This window comes from Lactuca virosa, chromosome 4, assembly GCF_052849685.1.
Source record: "Lactuca virosa cultivar CGN04683 chromosome 4, Lactuca_virosa_CGN04683_v6, whole genome shotgun sequence".
NCBI classification, from domain to species: domain Eukaryota; kingdom Viridiplantae; phylum Streptophyta; class Magnoliopsida; order Asterales; family Asteraceae; genus Lactuca; species Lactuca virosa.
In genome coordinates this window covers 351,943,378-351,958,733 of record NC_136429.1, presented here as the reverse complement: position 1 = coordinate 351,958,733, position 15,356 = coordinate 351,943,378, and the positions used below count along the sequence as shown (strand labels likewise).

General features: G+C 36.5%; 1 protein-coding gene and 1 long non-coding RNA gene across 5 annotated transcripts; both read right to left on the bottom strand.

The window, feature by feature from the left end:
* Positions 1-1,374: 1,374 nt before the first annotated feature.
* LOC145108641 (uncharacterized) lies at positions 1,375-3,090 on the bottom strand. 4 transcript variants are annotated; one of them, XR_013708430.1, is made up of 5 exons: positions 2,340-3,090; positions 2,232-2,262; positions 1,909-2,115; positions 1,776-1,838; positions 1,375-1,618 (listed from the first exon to the last, which is right to left on the bottom strand). It is a non-coding gene; the product is annotated as an uncharacterized LOC145108641 (long non-coding RNA). The 4 variants fall into 4 exon arrangements; XR_013708429.1 differs by having other exon boundaries at positions 1,909-2,262; positions 2,340-2,669; positions 2,788-3,083; XR_013708428.1 differs by having other exon boundaries at positions 1,909-2,262; positions 2,340-2,669; positions 2,792-3,082.
* Positions 3,091-5,756: 2,666 nt separating this feature from the next.
* On the bottom strand, positions 5,757-9,630 carry LOC145108640 (systemin receptor SR160-like). The gene has a single exon (XM_079045694.1). The coding sequence runs from the start codon at positions 9,431-9,433 to the stop codon at positions 5,900-5,902; it is 3,534 nt and encodes a 1,177-aa protein (XP_078901820.1). The 5' UTR covers positions 9,434-9,630; the 3' UTR covers positions 5,757-5,899.
* Between the last annotated feature and the right edge of the window lie 5,726 nt (positions 9,631-15,356).

The window sequence follows — 15,356 nt, the reverse complement described above, 5'->3', positions numbered from 1 at the left end:
CATGGTAATTGCATTATGCTTGTGCCACGTCGACAATAACAGGGCTTAAAAAAGTCTCGTACTGCAGTCCTATGCTTATTGTTGAAAAGTACCCGTGTTCTCTTAAAAAACAAGTTAGTCGGTCATAACAGTCATATACGAGCACTTTCAACAAGTTGGTTAGATATGTAAAAAAATTACTCAAATATAAACAAGCCAAAAAAATAATTACTCTGATAAGTCAATTTCGCTTCCTTTTTTGCCCTCTACCTTCTTGCTAGGGCTCTTTGCTTTGGTCTACTCCAACGTTCAAAAAAATATCAAAGAAACGTTTGCTCTTTAACATGGGTTTCATAAGAAAATATTATACGTTAAAGAATTGAATTGAACTTAACTAAAATATTTTGTGAAATTAAAATTGAAATAAAAATTTAATGTTAATATTATTATAACTTAATTTTTTTATATATTACAAGAATTATATTTATATACTATTCTTATAAAACAAAACTTTTTAGTGGCATGTCAAATCATTACGTCACTAATAACTATAAAGATTAGTGACATAAAATATGAAATGTCATTAAATATATTAATTTTTCCATAGCATATAAAACATGCCAAAAAAAACATGATATAGTTGCACATCGATCAAACATATTATATGACCTTATATTATATTTTCTTTGCAGTGCAATTACCCAAAATCACTTCAAAACTAACTCAATTAAAATTGTTTAAAATGTAAAGGTACTCATTTCAAAAGTAATTTCATAAACACAAAACCAACATCTTAGAACTTAATTTAGCATTGATATATAATAAATTACGAGTTTAATCTTACTATTAAATTTATGTTTGTATGTTCTTGCTTTATTATGTCTCTGTACGCAAAGCTTTACTTCCGGAAGTTGTAGTTGATCACAATAATTTGATGCTTGATTAGGTTAATTATAAAATCATTATTTTAAAAATATCTTAGATGGTAAACTTTAATAAAAATATTGTATAAATAATGTCACAGGTGGATGCGCTATATTAAGAAGACGTGGTTTCAGAGGAAGAAGTGAATTTTGGAGATGAGTAATATTGATGAAGACACTTAAATAAGACAGATGTGATAAAAATAAATTTAGAATGAAATTTATTTGGTTTAACCATTTAACCATCTTAAAACTGTTATGTTTCTAAAATAACAACTATAACAAGAGAAAATATTTTCACTTTATATACACTTTCAATCCAAAATGGTCCTTTTCAGAATAAAATGTTATATCATTAACCCAAATATCTTGACCATTAACAATAATTTTAGAAAATCATAAGAATATATTTATGGTCTCTTTCTGTCAACAAGCCATGGGTTATGTTTCTAAAGGATGACAAACAACAAACTTCAATAGTAACATGTTCGATCTTTTAGATTTTTAAAGACTCAACACTCATACATTTATGATATCTTTTTGATACCGACACAAACACCAAAACGCATTTAGATGTCATTTTCATACTAATTACAGCAAATCTACTAAACACCATGATATTATAAACAACCCTCTCACTCATCAACATAATCTATATTATAAACAACCCTCGCTATCAATTACTAATCAAATGAGCATTCTCTCTCTTAAAGTTCCTGCAAACACCAAAACGCATTTAGAACACAAAACTCATTTGCAGACACATTCAATCTAATCTTTTCATATTGCTACTAAAAATATCAAAACATGTACACAAATTTAAGATATAATTCTATTCATAACTCTATCTCAATTAAAAATGTCAAAACTAACCTTCTTTATTGTATCTTCCTCTTCATCACTGTCTTCATCATCATCAGAGGAATCATCGGTATCCTGAAATATAATGCATCGACATATTTATATTACATGATACTTCAACGAAAGCATGTATGTATGTATGTACCTCATCAACATCAGAACTTGTATCTTTCTTAGAGAAAGTGATGACATAACATACACACAGGCAAATTGGTCAAGGAGTCAACATCACAAAACTTCACTACTAAAACAATATAAACTTAAAGATCCTATGTTTGAGAAAAGGATATGCATGTTTATAGGTTACAGTTCCTTAGAAGTTGAGACTACCATGTTTCCAATTGTGTGAGATCTTGAAGTTATCGGCCAAAAACAAGTCAAATTCTTGTTCTGGCAGCCTCTAGGGGTGAAGTGTTCCTAGTACATGTTTTTTTCCATTAATAGTGATGTACAGATAAAGAGACTTACTTTTTTCCTTCTCAATCTCTCCAATTGATGCCTGAGTACAAATAATTTCAGTTAGTTGTATTGTTAATGCAGCAAAATCAGCATATCCAACTGTTCCAAAAATAATACCTGTGAAATTCGACAATAATACTTGCCTTCAATGTTTACCTTAAATGATTCACCACTTTTAACCTCAACAACTAAATCAAAACAATATGAGTTTGCAAAAAGTAATAAAAGTATACAAACTTAGAAAAAAGGTAACACACATAACGTGAAACAAAACAGAAAACTAGACCAACACTTGCACATCCTCTTTACTAACAGGAGACAGAAATTTCTTCAAACCAACCAGGTTGAAACACGTACCCAAACAACCTCCACAAGCCCAAAGGACCACATACATAAAGCTACATTCCAATTAATTTCCACGACAATAAACCAGCATAGATAGTAAAACTGAAAATAACATATATATGAATCAAAACATAAACAAACAAAGAATGTGAACGAAACAGCGAATCGTGAACAAAAGAAAACGATTAATATCATCAAGGTAAATGAAGATTTGCGTTACTTGCATCATTATCAAAGCCAAAAGAGGATCCCAAATTTCGTAGGAAAAAAAACCCTAACGACAAATGAAAAGGAAGACGGAAACAGAGTCTCCATTATTATAGAAGAAGCGAGAGAGTCGTAACTCGTGACAGAAAGGGGGCGGCAAGAGTAGGGTGTGTGACCAGACTCCAGACTCAGAGAGAACGTGCAAGCGTTCGAAATTATCTAATCTAATATGATGATACAGAAGTGTGTTATTTCTTTTTTACTTAATAAACTTAATAGGAACCAAACTTAACTAAGTGTAATATCCGTCCATTGATAAATATATAAATAATATATTGATTTATCTTATTTTTATAGCATATTACTTTCATTCCTTTCTATATTAGTTATGTACATGATAAATCTATCCAATTATTTTTCTATCTCTTGAAATAACATCTATAATTATGTTCCATACACAAGATAAAATAAAGAACACAGTCAATTAAGACTAAAAAACTAAAATATTATTCAATGTAGATCTGAAACTAAAATATTATCGGTTCGGATAAAATCACCCACAAGCAGGGGCGGACCCAAGAATTTTCTAAAGTGGGGGCAAATATTTTTTTATAATGTTTTATGGGGGCAAATATTTTTGAAGAGTCAAAACATATAATTTTGAAGGGTTAAAATACAATATTTTTTTTAAAAAAACTTATTTTTTAATTAATTTTTTTTTGTTGTGGGGGCAGCTGCCCCCACTCTAGGACTGCCACTGCCCACAAGGACAAGCCTAGGAAGATCATTTGGACAAACCTAGTAAAATCCTTTGACGTATATGCAATAAAGATGGAAAAGTGAAGGAAGATTACTTGAATATGGTGAAATTGATTTAGCATACATGCTCTCACACAAATGGAGTGAACTTGACACTTCAAGCTCAACCATTGATGAGAACTCGGTTCCTTTTTACTGGAAGGTTTCTATCAATACCTTCAATCTCTCATTTTCTAGTTTTTATCTTTTTAATATCTACTAATCTACCTATATGAATATAGGATTAATGTCATAAATGGATACAAATATATTTGTTTTATACAAATCATCATTGTTTTAAAAGTACAACCAGAAGGGTATTTTGTGAAGAAAAAAGTTTTGGTACATATTTTGATGTTATTTTTTCAAAACAATGAAGATTTGTGAAATGTACTTTATTTTGTTTGTCTAATTATATATTTAACATTCATTTCTAAATCTTTATTTTTTTAATTTTTGTTTTATTTTCTTATTTAACCATTGTACTTTGAAAGTGCAATGGTCTAATAAGAAAAAAAACATATTTTTTTTTTGAAAATATGAATTAAAAAAAAAAAGAAAGTATGATGCTATATTTGAAAGTATAATGCTCAAATAAGAAAATAACATAATTTTTTTGAAAATAATAATTAAAAATTAAAGTATGATGCTATATTTGAAAGTACAATGCTTAAATAAGAAAAATAACATAATTTTTATTGAAAATAAGCACAATGTTATTATTTTCAAAGACGGAATTACCATTTTGCCCCAGCCCCATTTATACATTTTTTTAAAATATGTGGTAGAATTGCATTTCCATCATATGTTTCATCTTTTTCTTATGATGGGTCATGTATACACTTAGAGGTTCACTTCTGTGACAAAAACAATCAAACACTTGGGGTGATCAAAGAGAGTATTGTTGCATCAAAAGCCAAAATTTAGCAATTGCAACACACAAATGCACCTCTGAATCACCACAAGCAGTTGTATCCCAAATCTCTTTAACTGTTGCATCATCCCCACCCCACCCCACCCCCTCCTTTTACTATTTACCTTAACTTTCGACCCATATTTATCACTTGATCTCACCCTCTATTTGACAACTTGGAACTCTTGTTTGAACTATCCACAATCATGTAGAACATCATACGAATATTAGAATAGATTATTCACTTGAATAATAATAAACTAATTACTTAAACTAATAAAATTAAATTGATGCATATGTAAATTTGCTAGTGCCACACTCAAAAAGAGCAAGACAAAGGCTCCAGATATCAACCAGATATGTAAATTGATGCATATGTAATTTGCTAGTGCGATTCACTCCAAGGCGTTGCAATTCTCGAGGGTGATCTCCTATTTCTGAAGGAGGCGAGGGTGTCTGTTAGCCTCCTTTTTCAGTCTTCGTCTTTCTCAACCTTTTATGCCTGGAATTGAATTCGAGGAAGCGACGATTGCAGAGTGATTTCCATAGAATTGACAAAAAAATATATATAATTCGTCAAATCCCAACGATTAAAGAGGAACTCAAATCTTGTCTACCCGATGTTAAGAGGAATTCAAATTGCAATTAAAAGAACTAAAGAAATTACTTGGTGTTCTTGTTGTTAGGGATATGCTTGGATTAATATCGAATTGGCATCTCTCCCCGATACCAGTTGAATACAAAGTGCTTTGTGCTGTAGCCTTGAACTTGCAACAAATTTCAACTGAATCAACAGATACAACCTAGCCTCTGTCGTAAACGGGAAAGAAAAAGATCGAGGGAGCTGAGGGTCTTTCTTATACTCCAATCAAAGAAACCTTCACACACAATCGTGTAGCCAAGAGAGAAATAAGGGGGAGATCGTGGGAGGAGTTACAGTGAAGCGGAACGTGGGAGGCAGATGGTCATCGACAGGAAAAGAAGAGAACCGCCGGAAAACTGTAAATGTTGAGTTATTACGGCTGCGATTGAAAGTTGGGGGAGTTTGAACGGCTGGATCATCTGAGCGATTCTCAATCACCGTCATCCATAATATTAATAATTTGAATGGTTTCTCAATTTAACAAAAAAAAAAAAAAAAAAAACCTATCACGGGCAACTCGGAAAGAAAAAATACTTTGTTGTACCGTATCATTTTCCCCGTAAAGTCTAAAGAGAACAATGTATCAGCAAAAACAAACTTCCTACCTGTTCTCGGACTTCTGTACAACTTGATCAAAACTCCTTTTATGTATATCACAAAGGTCATCCCAAAGTGACTAAAAATAATACATACATCAACTAACACAAACTACCAAACAGCCAATCGGCCTAATGTACAACTTCAAATTCATAACATACAACAATTTCCCAATCACTGTGTGCTCAGTTCACCATCTTCTTTTATCGTCATCTCAACGCTAAAACTCCCGCCATCCGTTGACACGGTGGACCCTGCCTGAATCTCTTTAAACATCGCCATAACTTGAATCATCGTCGGTCGTTTCCATGGCCGATCTTCTAAACAAGCACAAGCAACCCCCAAATGTTGTAAAAGCTCAATTTCTAAACCCGGATCGTCCCTCAACAAATCCGGGTCAAAAACATCACTAAGTTTAAGCTTGGCATGTTGTTTCACCCACCCAACTAGATTATTATCCCCAAAATCCGGTGAATCTGTCGGCTGTTTTCCGGTCAATAACTCGAGCAAAACCACCCCAAAACTATAAACATCACCTTTCGTGGAACACCGGAAACTTTGGTAGTATTCCGGTGGGACATACCCCGGTGTTCCCGCCAATGTGCTCACGCTTAAATGCGTGTCCATGACATTCATATGGCGGGCCATCCCGAAATCAGACACCCGGGCCTCAAGATTTTCATCTAGCAAAACATTGCTAGATTTCATGTCACGGTGGATAATATGAGGGGTGCAATTGTGATGTAGGAAAGCTAACCCGCGGGCCGACCCGATCGCGATCTTTCTCCTTGTGGGCCAGTCTAATTTGATCCTGGTTTTTGATCGGTTTTGTAAAACCATGTCTAAGCTTCCGAATTTCATGTACTCGTATACTAATAACCGTTCGTCTCCGACTTTACAATATCCTAGTAATGGTACTAGGTTACGGTGTTTGATTTTTCCGATTGTTTCCATTTCGGCCATGAATTCGCGATCGCCTTGACCGCTTACGTTGATTAGTTTCTTGATGGCCACTGTGGTCCCGTCTTTTAACTCGGCCCGGTATACGTCGCCGAACCCACCGGATCCGATTAGGGTTTCGTCGTGGAACCCGTTTGTGGCGGCCAGGAGGTCAGCGAATGTGAGCTTTTTTAGCGGCTTCTCAAACGCCGCGAGGCTTATGCTTAAAGCCTCGCGGTTGGTTGTGAGCCGCCAGGCGCCGCTCCTCTGGCCGCCAGATAATGAGTTTCCGCCACGTTCGGTGGCGGAATCCGAGTCTTTGGCGCTCTTTTGTAGGCGTTTCTTGATCTCCACCCCCACCATCACCACCGCGAAGATGCAAAAGATGGAGAATGACAACCCCATCGCGATACTTCCGGCGAGGGACACTTGTCGCCGGTTCCGGCCACCGGAACCAGCGGCTAAAGGTGGCTTGCACCGGGGTAAAGGATACCCGCATAAGCCGGAGTTATTTAAGAAACTTTTTTGGGGGAATGTATCGAATGGGGTTGATTCGGGTATCAATCCGGAAAGGTTGTTGTTTGATAAATCGACCTCACCTAGCAATGTGAGACTGGTTAACGAATTCGGGATTGATCCGTTGAGATAATTATATGATAAATCAAGGATCGCAACGTTTTTTAAACTCCCGAGTGCTTGAGGGATTGAACCGGTGAGATTGTTATGGCCTAAATTCAATATGAAGAGATAGAACATTGCCCCGAGCTCCATGGGGATGTTGCCGTGAAGATTATTATGGGAAAGATCAAGAAACATCATCGATCCATTATGGTTAAATGTTGGCTCAGTGATTCCTTTGTAAACCCTAGTGAAATTACATGGATGTCGCTTTGAAATCCTACCCAGATCGTCTTCTCGAATCCCACCAAATTCCAGTAAATTTCCTGCACCATGGCACTGACTGCTCCCATCGTTCTTTATGTAAACATATGGTTTTCCGGTGAGATACGCATCAGCAATTTGGCCGGATTGTTTGAACAAATCAGGTGGGATTGTCCCGGATAGTTCATTGGTGTTGAGATCTAACCAAATTAAGCTCTTACAATCGCCAAGTTCTGACGGAATGTTGCCTGAGAAGGAGTTGTTCCCGAGCTTTAGAATGGCTAGATTAGATAAACTACCAAGGGACGCCGGAATCTCGCCGGATAATTTATTGTTTGAAAGAGAAATCCAGTTGAGATTGATGCAGTTGCTCAATGTCGGTGGGATTGACCCAGTTAAATAATTGAAATCAAGAATGAGATTCTGGAGAGGTTGAATGTACATGAGTTCTTGTGGGATTTCACCTTCCAATTCGTTGAACCAGATAATCAAATCTTGAAGCTTCGATAAATACCTGAAACTTGAAGGGATTTCTCCGGTGAGATAATTGAAGCTCAGGTCAAGAGAAACCAGTTGAGAACAGTTGCTGAGAGTTGAAGGTATTGGACTCGTGAACCAATTGTTTTGAAGGTACAACTCCTTTAAGCTTGTAGTTGTACCTTGACATAATCCAGAAGGGATTCCGCCGGAAATTTTGTTGGAACTCAAATCTAAAGTCTCCAAATTGGTCATTTTTGAGAAAGATTCCGGTAAGAAACCGATGAAATCATTGAAAGATAACACCAGTGTCTTCAAGTTACTAATTTCCAAAAGGGTTTCAATGGGTAGCTCACCGGAGAAATTATTTCGGGAGAAATCAAGTAGTTGAAGCGAAGAACATGATTTTAAGCCGTCGGGAACGGCGCCGGAAAGGTTGTTACCGGAAACATTCAGTTCAACGAGCATTGGGCATAGATTGAGGAGGTGTGGAGGAACCCTACCTTGGAAATGATTGGTGGCTAGATACAGAAACTGGAGGCTCCCGTCCACCGGAAAAGATGGTATCTCGCCGGCGAACTGGTTCTGAGTGAGATTAAGGAAGCTGAGACGCTTGCAAGACGATAAAGAACCAGATATGTCACCCGAAAACTTGTTGGATGATAAATCTAGATACTGTAAACTCGAGCAATCACGAAATGAAAGAAACCCAGATGAGAAATTGTTTGCAGACAGATCTAAGTACTCTAAGTTGGGGCAATCGAACTCCGGCAACTCTCCGGCGACTTTGTTTCCTTTTACAGATAAATGTCGAAGCTCCCCACACCCATTTGATAGGATCCACTGGACAACATTTGGTTTCCCCCATGAAATCCGATTGTAAGAAAGATCAATAACCTTAATAGAAAGCCCAACCGGTTTCAACTCGCCATTGAAATCGATCGAGTTTCTTGACAAGTTCAGAGAGCTGAGCTTCGGGCACGCCGTCAACGTGGAAGCCTCGGAAAATGAGCCGGAAACACCATTTTCAGCCAAATCAATGGCGACGAGATCTCGACTACACTGAGATCCCGATCTCCAAACCAAAGAACCAGTAAGATTGCAGTTCTTAAGAACCAAGGTTTCAAGATTTGGAATTGTCATCAAATTCGAAGAAACTAAACGGAAATCGGAGCTCAAATCAGTCCCACTAAGATCTATAGACGAAACTCTTGAGTTTTTGCACGAAACACCACTGAAATTACACGGGTGGTTTCCAGACAGCCAATTCGTCAAAAGATTTGGCTTTTTAAGCAAAGATTTGAACGATAAGAGCTGGTGAGATTCATCAACGTCACCATGAACACAAGCTAGAGAGAGAAACAAGATAAAAACAAAACCAAATCTTTTAAAGCTATGAACTTGCATCATCTTCAGGATGGAGTTTGTTACATGTTGGGTGTTCTTGATTATCAGAAGATTAACAGTATAAGTGATCAACTTCCATTATTTCAATTTGCACAAAGCACCAATAGCTTTAGAGAGAGAAAATAGGATTGGGTTTTAGAGAGAGAGAAGAATAGTCAAACACAAGAATAAATTTAGGAGGAGGGAAGGGCGTGGACACAGTTGGTGCTCACATGCCATGAGACCCATCTTCAGTTTTGCATGGAGATCGATGATGTGAAAGAAAACCCTGAAGGTACAACATCAACAGCATAATGTACAAGTCATGGAAGCATCATTGCATTGAAAAAGGAGTTTATATTAAAATAATTTAAGGTTTATTGTGCTGTAATCTTCCTCAAAGTAAGATTTACAGAGACAAGAATACAAATGCACAAAAAGTGCAAGTGTGCAACTTCAGTAAAACACACTGTACAACTAGAATTTGTTGTGTTCCCTTTCATTTTCTCAAGAGTGCTAAATTAAATAATAAAAAGGTACAAAGTTCATTTCACAGAGTACAAATGTATTATACAAAATTAACATGTACATTGCATTCTACAAAATTTACGAATATAACATAAAAAATTTAGGGTTTTCTCCCTCAAAAGCAGTATTTGGAAATCCACAAATACCAAATCTAGAGGAGAGTACACCTGTCAAACACACAAAATTTAAAACATCTATATTTAAAGATAGAATTCGTATAATATATAACATGAAAAGTTAAAAAGGAAGGTACAAGTCCAAAAACATAGAGTACAACTGAAGAAAGTATAAAAGCATTGGGAAAATGGAATGATAAAATAAATAAAAAGGCAGCGAGTTTGTCGCTCTAGGTTTCCGTGTACGTGTGACCAAGGATAGATCCATCCACAATCGCTATCTTACTTTTATTGAGATTCCATGCTCCCCTTTCAATTAAGTGTCTTTATCCTCCGTCTTCATAAAACCTCAATTAAAAAGCATTGATTATAGAACTTTGTGTTCAATAAATTTGATATCTAAATGTTTTATTTACCAGTTTTCTGGCTTTTATGTTTATAAAATTTTATATTGCTATAAAAAATATCTATAAGTTGACATTAGTAATGCATATATACTGTTTTTTTACATGTAAAGTTTTTAGATTTATGTTTTTCATTTTATCTATGTTTAGTAACCAGCAACCAATACTATGGTTACACAATTAGAGATGCGTTTTTATTGGAATTTTATGTATGTATAATTTGCAAAATCACTATTTAAAGGTAATTGACTTCACTTCCTTTCTCATTAATCATCAACGAGTATATATACAACAATCATCCTACCACTAGATAAGGATAAACCAATTCAAAATACATTCAAATACAACTGTAATCCTGATCTTATATGATAGTTATCATTAATACTCCCCCGTAGTCGTAGCGGGAGGCGGCTGGACGCTAAGACTAGATCTGAAATCTAGAAACAGCTGGCGAGGAAGGCCTTTGGTGAAGATATCAGCGTACTGATAAGCAGACGGTACATGAAGGACTCCAACATGGCTGAGTGCTACCTTTTCTCGTACAAAATGAATATCAAGTTCAATGTGCTTGGTGCGTTGATGTTGAACTGGATTACCAGAGAGGTAGACTACAGAAATGTTGTCGCAATAAACAAGTGACGCACGGTGGAGTGGGACATGAAGCTTACGAAGAAGGTTACGTAGCCAGCACGTTTCGGCAACTACATTTGTGACTGTGCGATATTCCACTTCAGCACTGGAGCGGGATAAGGTAGGTTGTCTTTTAGCGGACCACGATATAAGGGTATCCCCGAGAAAAACACAATAACCAAATGTGGATCATCGACTATCGGGGCAACCGGCTCGGTCAGCATCAGTGTAAGCTATAAGTCTAGTGGGTCGGGAAGGATAAAGATGTAAATCAAGCTCAAGAGTTCCTTGAAAATATCTAAGAATACGTTTGAGAGCATTAAAATGTCACACCCCCGAACCAGACGGCGAAAACGTCCGGGGCTCGTGTGACTAACAATTGAATTATCACTACAATGAATACTCATGAAACGTAACACATTCATTACCATCATTACATATAACAACCAGCATTGTTCACATCAAGTACATTGTTATAAATACATAGGTTCAAACTATTAAAAGTACGATGAATGATGTTACATAAAATGAAACCATACATACTTGAAATCTTCCAGCTTAACGATTACCTGAGAATACAAGTTATTTTGAAAACGGTCAACATATATAATGTTGGTGAGTTCATAAGTATGTTTGAGTAAAAGTCTTTGTATCTTTCGTAAAAACCTAGAAAATCCGATATTTTCTGTAAAATGTTTGAAAATTATGTGAAAATCAAGTATAAATGCATGTGTGAATTTATCAGTAGTGACATATATAAAAGTAGTTTAGATTTCTTTGTATTGTAAGCGAGTGATAATTGAACATTTGTATTTCCCCAGAAATTCCGATATTTTCTGATTTGTTATAATGTCGAGGTTCTTGTATCGTTTAATAAGTTGTTTTGTATTGACACAATCGAAGGGTTAATCTTCGAAATGTTAAATTTGGTATTGAATCTCTATATGAGCCGTTATAATCATACATGATAATGACTAGGTTGTCTGTCTTAGCATTTTTCCAAATGCTGGTATTTGCTCAAGGTTTTGTCGCCCTAGACTGGCCTAGTCTAGCTGTAGCGAGCAGCTAAGGCGTGGGAGGTCCCCCCGTATAGATCTATACACAAACTCTCGCTCTCCCTCCAGCAGACTTTGATTATAACTACAAGCTACGATTGTACACTCAAAGGTGCCAACTGACACGTCTCACTAGATTCTCAACCTTTTGTACTATGTTTAATGTTTTACGTGTATGTTGTATGTTATCAAATTCAAAGGTACATATATAAGTATACGAAGTTCGATAGTTATGTAAAGGTACAGTTACGATCTACTAAGCATGTGAATTTCATTCCAAGCCCAATTAGCATGTAAATGGATCACAAAGGCCCAATAACATGTAAGTGGGTAATTTGGGCCCGATAGGCATGTAAATGGACCACAAAGGCCCAACAAACAAGTGACCCATAACTCAGGCCCAAATTAACATGTAAATGGGTCGCAAGACCCAATAAACATGTCATGGAAAATATTAGGCTCAATATACACTTGAATGGGCCCTTAAGGCCCATTGGTCATGTAATGTGAATATTAGGCCCAATAAAATTGTTATCAATGTATTTCACCCATTTGTTATTATTTCGTTGATTGTTTTAGTTCGAGGTTTACCGAATTGAATATAAAAAGTCTTCTTTGGTAAAAACGACGTTCTTGGCCATTAAGCCTCAATTTTTCAATTAAGGCCCCAAAGTTTTGTAAAAATAACACTTTAGTCCATAATTTATAAAAAATTGTAATTTCGTCCCAAATGTATAGAAATTCCCGGATTTTATCCAAAAATTTATATTTTGACATTTATGGCCCATTTTGGCAGAAAATTACCTTTTCAGCCCTTTGTTTGTCAAATTGACACTTTCGGCCCAATTTTTATAAAAGTTACATTTTTGGCCCAATTTAAAAATAAATGTTATTTTCACCCCTAAATTTGGTTTATTTACATTTATGACTCAAACTTTGGTCAAATAACATTTTTAATCTCAAAACTTCCATTTTTCGCAATTTTGGGCCCAAAACCGTGAGGCCCAAATATTTGGCCCATTAAGTTAAAATTTACATTTTTGACCCTTTGGAAAGCATGTTTATCATAAAAATCCATTTTTATACTAGTAGGACCTGTTTGATCCTTATAAAAACATAAATGTCGCTTTTTGCCCTTATCTTTTGTTTTCTTGACAATTTTGACCCTAAACAAGGTTCTTGTTTTAACTTTTATTTCTTAAACATGTAATCACTTTTGGCTTGATAGTATGATGTATATAGTGTCTTGGTTCATGGATCTTTACTCCATGTCACTTATAATGTCGAGATTTGTTTAGATCTAACACATTTTTACAAAATAAACTAAGATTTCACACAAGACATGCATATAACACATAGATCTACACATTTTACTTGTATTCTCCCCCAAAAATCATATAAAACCGAAAACAAGGGGGTATGAACTCACCTTTGCTTTGATGTTTCGGTTTTGAAGAAGAGATGAAGAGATTTTTGGTCCTAGCAACACCTTGAAGTAGTTTTCGAGCTTATGAAGTTTCTAAGGTGTGATCATGGGATAAAGCTATGTAAGAAGAAGTTCTAAATGTTAAATTGAAAGGAGATGTTTGTGTTTGATAATAACTTACCAATGATGGTGATTGTGGTGAAAAATCCTCTTGTAAACACCCTAAATCTCGAATTTTTGATGGATGAAGAAGGAGTTGTTCTTGAGGACTTGACTGAAATTTTGCAAGTGAAGTGTGTGTGTGTGTGTGCTCTTCTCGGTCGTAAGTAGAAGGAGAGAGGGGAGAGAAGGATGAGGTGACTTGCATGGAAACATGAGATAGCTTGCCTTGTTACATGGTGAGTAATATGGAGGTGGCACCTCCAAAGTCAACTCCTCCCCTTCCATTTCATTTTTCATTTTTTTTAATGATGTTGAGTCGAGGGTTTTTGGGCTAGGAGGAAGGAAGATGAACTAGTTTGGCCCAATTCTTTCCTTGGTTCGAAATTATGAAGCCCATAGAGACGTTTTCGGCCCATTGGGCCTTTAGGGTGGTTCACGGCCCAAATGGCATAAAAAGTGGGTTTTATGGCTCACTAGGTTTAATTGGATTAGCTATAACCCAATAAGGCCCATTAGGGTTAGAATGAATCATTCTAGGCCCAATTGGTCAAAAATGTTATAGATTTGGGAATTGGGTCTAGTTAGAATCCAAATAGGGTTTCCAAGCCCAAAATAGTTGAATTGAATACTTATTGGTACATTAGGCCCAATAAGGAAATTCTAGTCCAATATAGACTTAAACCGGGATTCTTAGGGTTCTCATACTCTTTGTTGAACATGAAAGGTGAATTTAAATGAGCATTGGTGATTTTACTTAGAGTATATGTTTTACAATAGTTGAATGATTACACGAGAATAGAATTTCCTAGCTAAAATGCTAGTTGTGACATCATCCCCCCGTTAGAGGGAATTTCGTCCCGAAATTCTTTTGAAAACTAGGTTTGTGAAGGAGAGAATAGGTGAGGGTACTTTTGCTTCATCTGGTCTTCACGTTCCCACGTGAATTCCGGTCCACGTTTTGCGCTCCATCGAACCTTCACAATCGGGATGCGACTTTACTTTGTACGCTTCACTTCCCTGTCCATAATCTTAACTGGTTCTTCAACGAACAGGAGATTCTCGTTTACCTCAATCTCTTCCAAAGGAACGACAAGGGTTTCATCTGATAGAAACTTTTTCAGATTTGAGACGTGGAACACCGGGTGTACGTTGCTGAGCTCGGCGGATAGCTGCAGCTTGTAAGCCATTGGACCAATTCGGGCAAGAATCTCGAACGGTCTAATGTATCGCGGGTTCAGTTTTCCTCGTTTCCCAAAGCAAATCATTCCCTTCCAAGGAGAGACTTTTAACAACACGTGATCCCCGACTTGAAACTCTAATGGCTTTCGCCGCTTGTCAGCATAGCCCTTCTGTCGGTCTCGCGATGCTTGAAGTCGAGCTTTGATTTGGACTATCTTTTCGGTCGTCTCACGGATGATTTCGGGTCCTGTAAGAGCACTGGCCGGCGATTGCCCTTTTGCTAGTTGAGTGTCACCCACCTCGGCCCAACATAGGGGCGATCTGCACTTACGACCATAAAGAGCCTTGAAGGGAGCAACCTTGATGCTCGTGTGATAATTGTTGTTATAGGAGAACTCGATCAGAGGCAAGTGGGTATCCCATGACTTGCCGAAGTCAATCATGCAA

What these genes read in the sequence shown, in the direction of transcription:
- LOC145108640 (XM_079045694.1), bottom strand. Translation starts at nt 9,433, where the DNA reads ATGATGCAAGTTCATAGCTTTAAAAGATTTGGTTTTGTTTTTATCTTG.